At 38.6% G+C, this 12,476-nt stretch overlaps 2 protein-coding genes and 1 long non-coding RNA gene across 12 annotated transcripts in view; 2 read left to right on the forward strand and 1 right to left on the reverse strand.

Moving 5' to 3' along the window:
* Positions 1-8,797, forward strand: xab2 (XPA binding protein 2). The gene is made up of 19 exons (XM_004071358.5): positions 1-180; positions 542-690; positions 1,030-1,153; positions 1,245-1,442; positions 1,792-1,926; positions 2,016-2,180; positions 2,271-2,415; positions 2,501-2,652; positions 2,920-3,039; positions 3,390-3,521; positions 5,839-5,970; positions 6,104-6,217; positions 6,366-6,528; positions 6,635-6,825; positions 7,240-7,362; positions 7,463-7,634; positions 7,984-8,110; positions 8,204-8,310; positions 8,416-8,797. The coding sequence occupies exons 1-19, from the start codon at positions 145-147 to the stop codon at positions 8,475-8,477; spliced, it is 2,547 nt and encodes an 848-aa protein (XP_004071406.1). The 5' UTR covers positions 1-144; the 3' UTR covers positions 8,478-8,797.
* On the reverse strand, positions 8,687-10,331 carry LOC110015471 (uncharacterized). Its single transcript, XR_002290672.3, has 3 exons — positions 10,192-10,331; positions 9,997-10,109; positions 8,687-9,883 (listed from the first exon to the last, which is right to left on the reverse strand). It is a non-coding gene; the product is annotated as an uncharacterized LOC110015471 (long non-coding RNA).
* camsap3 (calmodulin regulated spectrin-associated protein family, member 3) overlaps positions 9,809-12,476 on the forward strand; it is a 20,607-nt gene continuing 17,939 nt past the window's right edge. For 6 of the 10 annotated variants that reach the window (XM_020705221.3, XM_020705223.3, XM_020705224.3 and 3 more), the window contains exon 1: positions 10,199-10,333. In XM_020705221.3, coding sequence (XP_020560880.1) covers positions 10,201-10,333 — 133 coding nt within the window. In that variant the 5' untranslated portion in view covers positions 10,199-10,200. Of the gene's footprint in view, positions 9,935-10,198; positions 10,334-11,252; positions 11,379-12,476 lie in introns of those variants that run through there. The other 4 variants (XM_078951669.1, XM_078951670.1, XM_078951671.1 and 1 more) reach the window with 2 other exon arrangements.

A 12,476-nucleotide genomic window follows, 5' to 3' on the forward strand; every position in this document is an offset into this window, starting at 1 on the left:
AGACATGTAGTCTTTTCTTGCGCCTGCGCACTCATTGACCAGGAACAGGAAGTTACGCAAGCTAACGCACGCACCGCGTCTTCTAGCTAGCCTACCAAAGTTAGCATCACAAATATCCAGAAAAGCCATTTATTCTTGGTAGAAATGCCATCATTAAACGGAAAAGCTGATGTTATTTTTGTAAGTTACTCTATGGTGTATATCATTTTATCTTTTTGTTTTTAAGAGTGTTTTCTGGCCAACTCTAACTTTCCGTGTAGCTAACCACACTGCGTCTCGGCGTTGCTTTTCGAGATTTATGCTAACTGCTACAGTGTTTAGGTTAACTCTATTTGCAGGGTTTTAACCATCCATGCCCTTGTAATTTTGTGGTTTTCAAATTTTTATATAGATGTTTTTAATATCAAAGGTCGTAGTTAAACGAAAACCAGTTGTTCGTGTTAGTTTAAGCTCTAAAGAGAATGGTTAATAATTCCAAATAAATAAAATAAAAACACATTTTAAAAAGAGTCCACTATGTTTTCTGTGTTTCTTTTATCAGGAAGATGATGACCTGCCTTACGAAGAGGAGATCATCAGGAATCCGTACTCTGTTAAGTGTTGGATGCGTTACATTGAATTCAAACAAAATGGACTTAAAACTAACCTTAACATGATATATGAGCGGGCTTTGAAGGAACTACCTGGAAGGTAACTGCTTTCCATCATCATCTATATTATTAAGAATAGCTTTTTATTTAAAACATTAGACTTGAAAAAATACGTTTAGAATGGCCAAAGTAAAAGTAATTTTAACTAGGGCATGTAAAGGGATTTGATTATATTCAGTACCAGTTATATTCTTGTGTTTGTCCTGACTTGTTAGGAGTTTTAGTGATATGTTTCTTAAATGAAAAAAGTTGAATAGCTTTTAAAATTTAAAAGCGACATTTCTTAAACAAATAGGTTATTTTACTTTAATCTAAAACTGAAAATATACAAAGCGGATCTTGTTTAAGGTTTAAGCCTTAACTTTTTCTCTGTTTTCAGCTATAAGTTGTGGTATAATTACCTGAGAGAGAGGCGGAAACAGGTTAAAGGGAAATGCATCACTGAACCAGCCTATGAGGAAGCCAACAATTGTCATGAGAGGGCTCTGGTGTTCATGCACAAGGTAATGGTCCATACATGCTAAATTAATAATAAAAAAGATGAAATGATTGCTTTCAAAGGTTAATAATCTATCCTTTTTTTCCTGAATATAGATGCCTAGAATATGGCTCGATTACTGCCAGTTCCTCGTGTTGCAGTGTAAAATCACAAGAAGTCGGCGGACTTTCGACCGCGCTCTCAGAGCCCTTCCTGTAACTCAACATCCACGAATCTGGCCCTTGTATCTCCGCTTTGTCCATAATCTTCCCGTGCCTGAGACGGCTGTCCGAGTATACCGCAGATACCTTAAGGTTGGAAAGAAATTCACAAAGAAAATACACATTTTCTTAGATTCAGACAAATGCAGTAAAGTTTCTTTAAGAAGTTGCATTAATAAGTTTTCATTGTGTGGGGTCGTGTGTTATGTGTTAACAGAGGGGAGTGGGAAGGGTGGGTTGGGTTTTTATTGTAATATTGTGTATGTTTTTTTTTTTTTTTTTTAATGTAAAGCGCTTTGAGTTGTGCAAGGCATAAGAAGCACTTTTTTTTTAAATAAAGTTTGATTTGATTTTCATGTAAAGTTTTTCAAAACTAGAAATGCACACTAACAGTTCCTTAAATAATTCAAAATGGGTTTTCTTTTTTTTTTTTTACGATTAGCTGTCTCCAGAGAATGCGGAAGAATACATAGGGTATTTGCGAACTGTTGGTCGCTTGGACGAAGCAGCTGTACGGCTAGCTGCAATCGTCAATGATGAGAACTTTGTGTCCAAAGAGGGCAAATCCAACTATCAGGTAAGCTTTAGATATATTGACTTATCGGGCAATCATTCAATTTGAATATGAACATGTTATTTAAACCTTTCTTTTTATGTTTTGTTCAGCTGTGGCACGAGCTCTGCGACCTGATCTCCCAGAATCCTGATAAGGTGACCTCCCTAAATGTGGGAGCTATCATCCGAGGAGGTCTCACTCGCTTCACAGACCAGCTGGGGAAACTTTGGTGCTCTTTGGCTGACTATTACATCAGGAGTGGCCACTTTGAGAAAGTTTGTTTCTCCTAATAGCTCCAATATTTCATGCAAAATTCACTGGAAGATGTTAATGTAACATCCTTTTTATTTTTTTTTGTTTTTAAGGCTCGAGATGTGTATGAGGAAGCCATCCTTACAGTGGTCACTGTAAGAGACTTTACACAGGTTTTTGATAGTTATGCTCAGTTTGAGGAGAGCATGATTGCTGCTAAGATGGAGACCAATTCTGAGATGGGGCAGGATGAAGAGGGTTTGTCGTTATTATTTCATGTTTTCAACAGTACTTGCATTCACCCAATTAAGATTTACCTTCTTTCTTATCTTTCCATCCATAGATGACGTAGACCTGGAGCTTAGACTGGCTCGCTTTGAGCAACTCATAGCTCGTCGACCACTTTTGCTCAACAGTGTGCTCCTAAGGCAGAACCCCCATAATGTCCACGAGTGGCACAAGAGAGTAAAACTGTATGAGGGGACTCCACGGCAGGTGAATTTTGGGCTCCTGTACTCCTCTAGCCAATTTCATGCCATAATAGTTTAACTTTTTATTGGTGCTTTTCATCACATATCTACAATGTGGGCAAATAGTAAACATACATTACTAATTGCCATCTTTAGCAATTAGTCTTGGTTGATGTGGAATCTTTTGAGATGTGTATAGTGGGGAAAAAAAAGCCTCAGATGAAACTCCCTATTATTTAATACAATACAAATACAAATTTTTTGTGTTTTCTTTCGTTTACTTTCTTTCTAGATTATTAACACTTTTACAGAGGCTGTGCAAACTGTGGATCCAATGAAAGCCACTGGAAAGCCACACTCGCTCTGGGTGTGTTTTGCCAAATTCTATGAGGAGAATGAGCAGCTGGATGATGTAAGTCACTGAGAGTTCTTTCTTCTCCAGTCAGTTTGAAAGCAGTTTTAAACTTTCTTTAGGTTATCTGCTAACTGGGTCTCAAATGTTGGTTTTAATGAACATTATGTACAAAGATTATACATAAACTAAGGTTTTAAAATCTGCTAATGCTTGGTGATATTGATGCAGTGACATTGATGCACTGCAGATTACTCTGTCTTCAGCACACAGGGATTACCAAATTATATTTTCTTTTGTAAAACATTTACTGTAAGAATCAAATGGGTTTTACTTGAAACAGATTTCAAACTTCATGGTGGATAGAGTTTGCACTTATCTCTGCTGTACTGTGTGCTTACTAATTTTAGGCAAGAACAATTTTTGAGAAGGCTACCAAAGTGAACTTCAAGCAGGTGGATGACCTTGCTGCAGTTTGGTGTGAATACGGCGAGATGGAACTTCGTCACGAAAACTATGATCAGGCACTCCGCATACTGAGGGTAAGACACTCGTATCACAAGAAACATGCTTGTTTAACGTTTAGTTTGCATAATCTCTCAAGTTCCTTATTTATGAAAAAAAAAACGTTAGTGTCTCTGAACTAGGCCTGCACAAGAAAACGCAAATTTACCATTATCGGAATATCAAGCTGTTTAATACGCATATTGCAAATGGTGGCGAAAATTGCAATAAATGGTTACCTTAAATGTGCTAAAACGATCTTATGACATCGTGAAGTATTTAACAAATCAAATAGATCTATTTATCCATTTGACCAATCAGATGGACGCCTTCAGGTTTTTGACCAATCAGATCAGGGGTCGGGAACCTATGGCTCGCGAGCCATATATGGCTCTTTTGATGGTCACATGTGGCTCGCAGACAAATCTTTAATTATAGTTTTTTTTTTTCATTAGACCAGTCCTTCTCGGGCGCGATGCGATGTCAGAGGCGCGCAGTAGTAGCGGTGCTTAGAGAGACAAATCTGCGCCAGCGCTATCAGTTACTATTATCTATTATTTCACAGAGTTTGTACCAGCTGGAAACCTGTGAATTGACGTGCCTAAAACTGCGCGCTCCCGTCTCTGAGAAAGAGCGCGCAGATGCGGGGACGGGATGTGTGAGGGAGAAAGCAGAGGGTGGGGCTGAGGTGTTGTGGGGACAGGCAGCAGGTGAATCGCGCAGGGATTGTAAAAACGTAAAACCCGCTTCCCGTCACTCACTGCAGCGTGTGAGTGTGTGTTTGACTCCCCGTCTGCATGTGAGCAGTCTGTCTCACATCTATAGAACATTCAGACCTACGATGACGTTTAAAGTCTCAACGCCTGAACGAAGCAGAAACTCACCACGTATCAACCAGACTAGACCATCAGCAAAACTACCACGAGAAATACTCATCATTTATTAGCAACAGAATAACAATGTTATTAAAAAGAATCCACAGACTTATTTTACTTTAAAAATGTTAAAATTAAATCAAATGCACACATTCATTTGTATATTTAGTTTTAAACAAATTGTCGCGGACTGAGTTGGATGGCTGTTGGGCCGCGTTAAAAGTTCTGGAGTTCATTGAACGCGTCAAGCAGAGATCTGATTGGCTCTCAGTTCTGTCGCTCAGCCTGTTGTTAGGTAGTTTGGACCAATGGGGTTCAGCTATGGGCCGAATAAGGGAAATGGGAGGGCTGCAGCGGGAGCAGGGGAATATAAAGTTGGGAGAAGCGCTCTCGTCTCGGTGGGAGAGATTCAGGAGTTGCTGAATTAATTGAAGGGCGTTTGTTGCGGTCTGCAGTAATCGGAATAAAGAACTTTAAAAGAGGTTAAGTCTCCGTGCCTCAGTGTGGGGAAAGGACACTACATTATTGTATGGCTCTTTCGAAATTAAATTTCAAAATATGTGGCATTTATGGCTCTCTTGGCCAAAAAGGTTCCCGACCCCTGAATCAGATGGAGCTATTTTATGTTAGATGTTCGCCTTCTATGTAGACAAGGGTCATTTGGGGTATAATTTAAGTTATGTTTACTCTGATTTAAATTAAACAGTTGCAGTGAAAATGAAATGATAATTTTGGTTGTTTTGCTATTTGTTCATGTACCGCAAGTTATATCGTCATCACAATATTGATCACTAATATTGCATGTCATGTGTTTTCCTCACATCGTGCAGCCCGAATCTGAACAATAGATACAAGTGAATTATACTCTTGCAAAAAAATTTTCACTGCTATGAAACAGAGCATCAATGACAATGAACGGTGTTGCTACAAGCACGTTATAACCATACGTTTTGCACCATCTAGTGGCAGAGTTGAGAACTGCATGACACAGCTTTGTAGTTGGGTAACCCTTGTGCTATCCTAGGCACTTTAGCATTGGGAGTTGGGTCATCTAGACCCCGTAGACAGTGCGCTGAAGCTTTTTTTTTCATTGATTTGTTATCTTCACTGGTGTCCATGGATTTCATGAAATCTTTCCACCTTTATCCACCTTTGTCATGGTAGGGAGAACACATCTATGTAAGGGTGGGGTCATCCCATGTTCCTTTTTTTTTTTTGTTTATTTCAAGTAATGTCATCACGGAAAGCTTTTCTTGATGTTTGGTCAATTAAATAGTTTAAAGTTTTAAATACTAGAATTTATTACTCAAAAGAGATATTGTTTTTTTTTATTTAGTTATTGGGGAATGTTTCCTCACAAATTACACATTTTTTATGTCTTGAACAGAATTTGGAAAAAGTTAACTCCAAAAATATGCATTAGTGGCCCCACGGATTTTTTATTTTTTCTATTGCATTTAAAATGTCTGAATATTTGTAGAAAGCCACAGCCATCCCATCAAAGAAGGCAGAGTATTTTGATTCATCTGAGCCGGTCCAAAACCGAGTCTATAAGTCCCTGAAGGTTTGGTCTATGCTGGCAGACCTGGAGGAAAGTCTCGGCACCTTCCAGGTTTGTTCATTGTATGTTTTGAGAAAAATATATTCTAAAATCCAAAAGTGTCTAGTACAGTTTAATTGCTAAGTGTGTACCTAGATCTGGCTGTCTAACTCCTCTTTGGCTTTTTTTACAATCCCTCCCACAGTCTACAAAAGCAGTATATGATCGCATTATTGATCTCCGCATCGCCACTCCGCAAATCATCATCAACTATGCCATGTTCCTGGAAGAGCACAATTACTTTGAGGAAAGCTTCAAAGTAAGAGTCTGCAAATAGATATTGTTCATTCTGGTTGGCTGGTAAATTGTACCAGTTCTTGTTTTGTATCCCTTTGATAATTTTCTATACCTGGGAAGAAATACAGGTGTTTGCGGTTTTCTGAAACATTTCTTTTAATGCTTTTCAGGCATACGAGCGAGGAATCGCACTTTTTAAGTGGCCAAATGTGTATGACATCTGGAACACCTACCTCACCAAGTTTATTGACCGTTATGGTGGCAAGAAGCTGGAACGAGCCAGAGATTTATTTGAACAAGCTTTGGATGGCTGCCCTGCCAAGTTTGCCAAAAGTAAATTAAAATATATATACATATGCATTCATTGTAAATTTAAAGTATATATTTTTAATTTTATGTATTGTGCTCTGACCTCTTCTTGCTCTTTCCCCACTTGTAGCCATCTATCTGCTGTATGCTAAACTGGAGGAGGAGTATGGATTGGCTCGTCACGCCATGGCTGTCTATGAAAGAGCAACACAGGCAGTGGAACCCGAGGAGAGACATCATATGTTCAACATCTACATCAAGCGAGCAGCTGAAATATATGGAGTGACATACACCAGAGCCATATATCAGAAAGCAATCGAGGTCTGAAAGCCACACTAAAGCTGTTCAGTTGATGTCTTTTCTCAATTCAGACAAAAGCAAATAGATAAAAATAATTTCTGTAACAAATGCAGTTTTCTTTAATATTGAAAATGAATGCATGATCTGAAATTTCGAGACACTTAAAATCATGTTTTTTGTTTCTCAGCTCATGTTATATTTGATGTTTCTAATATTCAGTGAGTTATTTATGCAAATGATTTTGAAATGTGTTCTATTTAGACCCCTTTCTAGAATATGACAGAACATTTAAAGCTCAATTATTACCGGTAGTTTTCTTATTAGAATTTGTGGTGAAGTTGGATCAAATATTCATTTGTCTGCACCCAAACAGAACAACAATGTCAGATCTTTAAATGTCTCATATCTGCAAGTTTCCATCTCTCGTTTGTCCAGGTCCTTCCTGATGAGCACGCCAGAGACATGTGTCTGCGATTTGCTGATATGGAGAGTAAACTTGGGGAGATTGATCGGGCCAGAGCGATCTACTCCTATTGTTCTCAGATCTGTGACCCCAGGGTAAGAGAAACCACCTCCATGACTTCTTTTTGTCCCTTTTAAAGGAACAAGTGGGGTTTAATCTAAGTCTTCTTAATGCTTTTATTCTCTTCAATTTCAGTTGACAGCAAACTTCTGGCAGACTTGGAAAGAATTTGAGATACGCCATGGAAATGAAGACACCATCAGAGAGATGTTGAGGATCAAGCGCAGTGTCCAAGCTACCTACAACACCCAGGTCAACTTTATGTCCTCACAGATGCTGAAAGCCACTACAAGCTCCACAGGCACTGGTGAGAGAACAGAGTTTCAACTTATGTTAGTGATGCTTTTCAGTCTTTAACTTGTGATAACATTTCATTGCTTATTTTGGTGTAATCATTCTAGCTTTGGAGAAGTATTACTCAACCTTTTGGTAGCGTGTAATGTGTTGAAGTACCACAGCGTTAAAGAAGTTAGGATTTCCAGGCTAAAGACGGCATCCAGCTCCTCTGTGCAGTGTTGCCAATACATTTTTTGATTATTTTTTTTGAGGAATGAATGTAGGCCTGCTTAAAAGAGATGATACATTTTAGTACTCATAAAAACAATTGTTCATGTAATAAATGTCTTATCTTTTCATTTTTTATTTTCTATCATCAGTGTCAGACCTTGCTCCAGGCCAGATGGGCATCGATGATATGAAGATGCTGGAGCAGAAAGCCCAGCAGCTTGCAGCCGAGGCAGAGCTGGACAAACCCAAACCTAAGGAGAAGATTCTCTTTGTCAGGTCTCTTGACTGCCTTTTCACCAAAAAAGAGAATGTTGTTCTGAAAAATGTGCTGGTTTTGAAAAAAAGCTGTTTTCATTGTTTTCCATATAGGAGTGATACATCTCGTAGTGAGTTGGCTGAACTTTCTAAACAAGCCAATCCTGATGAGATCAACATCGATGATGAGGATGAAGATGATGACGACCGAGGACCTGATGGTATGTGCCAGACTAAGTGGAACTGTTTTTTGTTGATCTTTTGACATGTTTGACTACTAGTCTTTGGTAATGAAAAGGCATTAAAAATGTTTTGGGACTTTGCAGAGGTGCAGCTGGAGCAGAAGAGCATCCCCACAGCTGTCTTTGGAGGACTGAAAGAAGACTGAAAGAACTCTGCACCTTTTCAGAAAGACTTTTGATATTTCATATAATCTGGGATTATAATAATTTTAAACTTTGAATACATGTTAAGTTGTACCTTCAAGTGATTTCATTATAAAAATAGAATGGAGCATTGTCTCTTTAGATTTTGTAGTGAACAATTACTACTTTGGCCACAAGGTGTCACTCTTTCTTAAATGCTAGTTTAAAAGACAAAAGAGCTTTTTGTTTCTCTTCTGAACTGTTGCTATGTGCTTACATGAAAACAAGTGTTTTGTTTGCTTTATTGAAAGTTCTTTAAAATAAACGTGACCATGCTCTCTTATGTCAAATTTGCCGTAACAGAAAAAAAAGAAAGGTACTTTGTTTAGCTGGTATCTTTAAAATGTACAAGTGTTAAACCTATGAGGAAGACGCATAAACTGGTTAGTTAAACAAGCCATGTATTTCCTAAAACCATTTGTTTCTATTACTAATAGTCACTGTCTCCAGACTCAAACAGCAGTTTTGTATTCACAAATCACTTTGATGAAACTAATTATAAAATACTTAACATGCAATAGGAAGACTTTGTTTAGCTGTTACAGTTTTAGTCAAAGGTTTGCTATGTATCCTAATTTATACTCTCAGAATTTCTTAGCATAATCACAACCATAGAGGAGTCATTTGTGGACACTGAAGGGTTTTGGCTGAAATTATTTCCCTTCTGCACTATTCTGAGGCATTTTTTAAGAAATACAATGCAGTTTTTTTTAAAAACTGGAGCCCATTTAATTCAAGTATATGCAAGTATATAAAGATACAATAGAAAAGATAAAAGATATGGTTTACTTTATAAATTACGTTTATTTTGTCATTAAAGTATCAGTTTATTGTATGTAGTATTACAAAACTGGTGTTTTTAGAGGATTTACGCTGCCCATCTGTCTCAAAAGTTACTAAAAAGTACTAAGGGATTCAGTTTTTTTAACAGATTAAAATAAAATCCTCTTCCAGATTTACTTGAGTGGTAAATTTAGGGAACTCCACACCTTTCAGCAAAATGTGATGAACCTCTTTAAAATAGGTATTTGTACAAATCTGTATATAAATAAATATATATATAGATATATAAAAATACGGGGTTTTGAAGGTATTTGTAGTTTGAAAAGACTTCACTTTAAAACATTTATTGTCGTTCACTACTAAGTGTCCCCTCAGGCATTTACCTGTCTCTTCGATGCACCTGTAGTAAAGACATCCTCATCTCTACCTGCCATCTTCAGGGACAGAGATCCCGCCCTCAGAGCTCGTGCGCAATTCCTATTGGCTGGCGGGCTGTTAGAGCGGTGTCAGTGTGGAGCACCTGGTCGTCAGTCATCCACTGGGCAGAATGGGACTGTTCGGTGAACTGACAACACGGCAATGCGGACTAAGGTCAAAAACAAGAAGAATAGTCCAAATTATCTTCTAAGTCCAGCGGGTAAGGGCTTTATTAGTACAGCGACAGAATGAAATAGGTAGTTCGCTTTGAAAACCACACACCAGAGAAGGTTTTTTTTTTTTGGCTTGGAATCAGGACGGGGCGGATATTTACTTGGGAAAACGCGGTACCACATCCGTATTTTTCCAGCCCTCGCTTCGTCGTGTGGGATCATCTACAACAAGAACTCCAGCTTGAATATTTTTTTTTTAAATACGGTCGCGCGTCGATTTTTCTGCGGGTAGCGCTTCACTTACCGGCTCGCCATGGTGGACTCTCCCACCATGAGGAAGACTTTTGTGGTTCCAGACATAAAGCCATTGGATTTATATGACTGCACTAAAGCAAAAATATGCGCAAGTGTTGGATGGCTGCTGGCGAAGTCGTACGGCAGTGCAGGTAGGATCTGTTTCAAGTCCCTAATGTGTGTTTTGGAGACTATATTTTAGGGCTAACAGTTTGTTTATATCCCGATAGCGAAGAACGCTAACGAGGAAAGCTGCAGTGTACAGTTCAGCATTTTTTAAAGCACAAAGAAGGCAGTGCGCATGCACAGTAGGCACTTTTCCCTGTGACACATGTCAGTTGTTCTCGGGCTGTGTGTTTGAGAGACAAGCGGGCCTCCTCTTGTAGGCCTCCCTTATCAAGCTAACTCATTTTTGCCTCGTTACTAGCCAGGAGGTCTGAAGTGACACTTCTGGTTGGTGTTTAAACCAGCAAACCACGAAATAGATGGGATTTAATCAATGCCCCCTAGAAAAGCTGCTTCTTCTTCTCCTGTGGTGAAAGACATGTAACCTATTTTCATTTCATATCACCTTGTCTCATGTTTTAAGTGTGATTACTTAACAATCATTCAGCACCTGTCAAACTAAATAAACTCTAAAGAAACCAATGGAAAAACTCATTGTTGTGTGAGGTTTAAGGGGCATTATCATGGTTTGGTCTGCCTCCGCTTTGACCCTGAAGTGGTCAAATTCTTCTTTGTTTTGGAACACCAAGGTCTCACAAACTATTACTTTTACATGACTGCACATAAAAGTAACCTTGTGTTCATTCATTCAAAACAATATGGAGGAGGATGAGACTAAATGGACTTGTTCAGCAATGTTTAAAGAGGGGATTTAACTTGAACCCATAGGATGCAGGTGTTTCCCAATCCTGAGCAGATCTTTGGTTTAGGACTTCTTCAGGTCTGTGTACTTGGTTTAGCACTGCAGCCACACCCAGTGGCCGAAGCAACACGCCAAGGAGTGGAAACATTGCCAGAAAACCCTTAGTTTATGCTTTAATCAAGCCAATGGCCTCGCTGATGGCTTCATGCAAATTCAAGATGACTTCATCTCGCCTCTTCTCAGAAGCTCAGCAGAACAACAGAACCGAGACGGTCTGAGTCACCAGGTCCTGAGCTCTTCAAGGTCAATTCAATTAATGAGGCCAAAATGTGAGTTTTTTTACTGTCTTTGCAGGTTATTGTAGAAGTTCTAGTGTGCTCAACTCAGTTCATGATTGACTTGAAATGCTAAGCTTGTGTGAATATCTAATGATAATCTGCTGATGTGTTTGTGTTAACATATCTGTGTTGTCGTGGAAAAATGCGATGGGGATTGTGGGAATGCACAGACTATACAGTATCAGAAACCAGTAACAATAACCATACGTTCCCATGGAAACATAAGCACCATGGAATGTAAAACTTCATATTCTGTGAAGCCTGAAGTAATTGGCTTGCAATTTTCTTTTTCTTTTTTTTTGTTTCCCTTAGACAATAACATGCAGCAGACCCACTTCTCTTTGAAAGGAGGGGATTAATCCCCCTATTATCTCTTTTTAATACCAGGACTTGTAGGTCATATGTTTTGAATACAGAGCAAACATAATTTAGTTTTTGGGCTATTGTTGACTGACATTAATTTAAGGGTGATCCAAGGAGACAGGAGATTTTGTTGGAATTAAACTGGGTTTACATGCTGAGTCCAATTATTTTGTGTCTGTTGCCTAAACGCAGATATTCACCCAAATGAACATGCAATTGTAATATAATACAAAGATCGTGTTGACATAATTACTCACCCTCCCAGTCATAAAAACAACTGGTTGTCAGCATAAATGTTATTTCTCAAAACAATATTAAAATGTAAATTTGTCTTCTTTGAAGCAAAACTTCCGTCACAGTTGCTGATTTTAATTTGAGCTCCTTTTTTTGTTGTTTAAAAATTGCCAATTGATAGAATCCCCTTTCTCATTTAGGCTATAAACAAGTTTAGTGTGGTTGGTTCCTCCAATTTGGAGATATATGTGCCCCGTGGATATTTATACTGCTCCCCTGTGCTGTCATGTTTGCTTCTGAAATCCCATAATTGAATAATATTCCTTGTTAACCGTGTTATTACATGCACAGTGGGCCTCAAATGCAATTTATGGCTGCTGTGGGGCAAGACGCAATGCAGGCCATTTGTGGCAGATCAGCCTCTGAATTCATGCAGAGATGAGACGTTTAGGTGCGGACTGCCTCATATGGGCAGTTCTCCCTTCTGAAAAT

The sequence above is a fragment of the Oryzias latipes genome, chromosome 8 (assembly GCF_053564925.1).
Source record: "Oryzias latipes strain Hd-rR chromosome 8, Olatipes_Hd-rR_3.1".
NCBI lineage: Eukaryota > Metazoa > Chordata > Actinopteri > Beloniformes > Adrianichthyidae > Oryzias > Oryzias latipes.

What these genes read in the sequence shown, in the direction of transcription:
- xab2 (XM_004071358.5), top strand. Translation starts at nt 145, where the DNA reads ATGCCATCATTAAACGGAAAAGCTGATGTTATTTTT. An exon ending in CTCTGGTGTTCATGCACAAG is followed by an intron (nt 1,154 to 1,244) that starts GTAATGGTCCAT and finishes TCCTGAATATAG; the next exon opens with ATGCCTAGAATATGGCTCGA. An exon ending in ATGAGGGGACTCCACGGCAG is followed by an intron (nt 2,653 to 2,919) that starts GTGAATTTTGGG and finishes CTTTCTTTCTAG; the next exon opens with ATTATTAACACTTTTACAGA.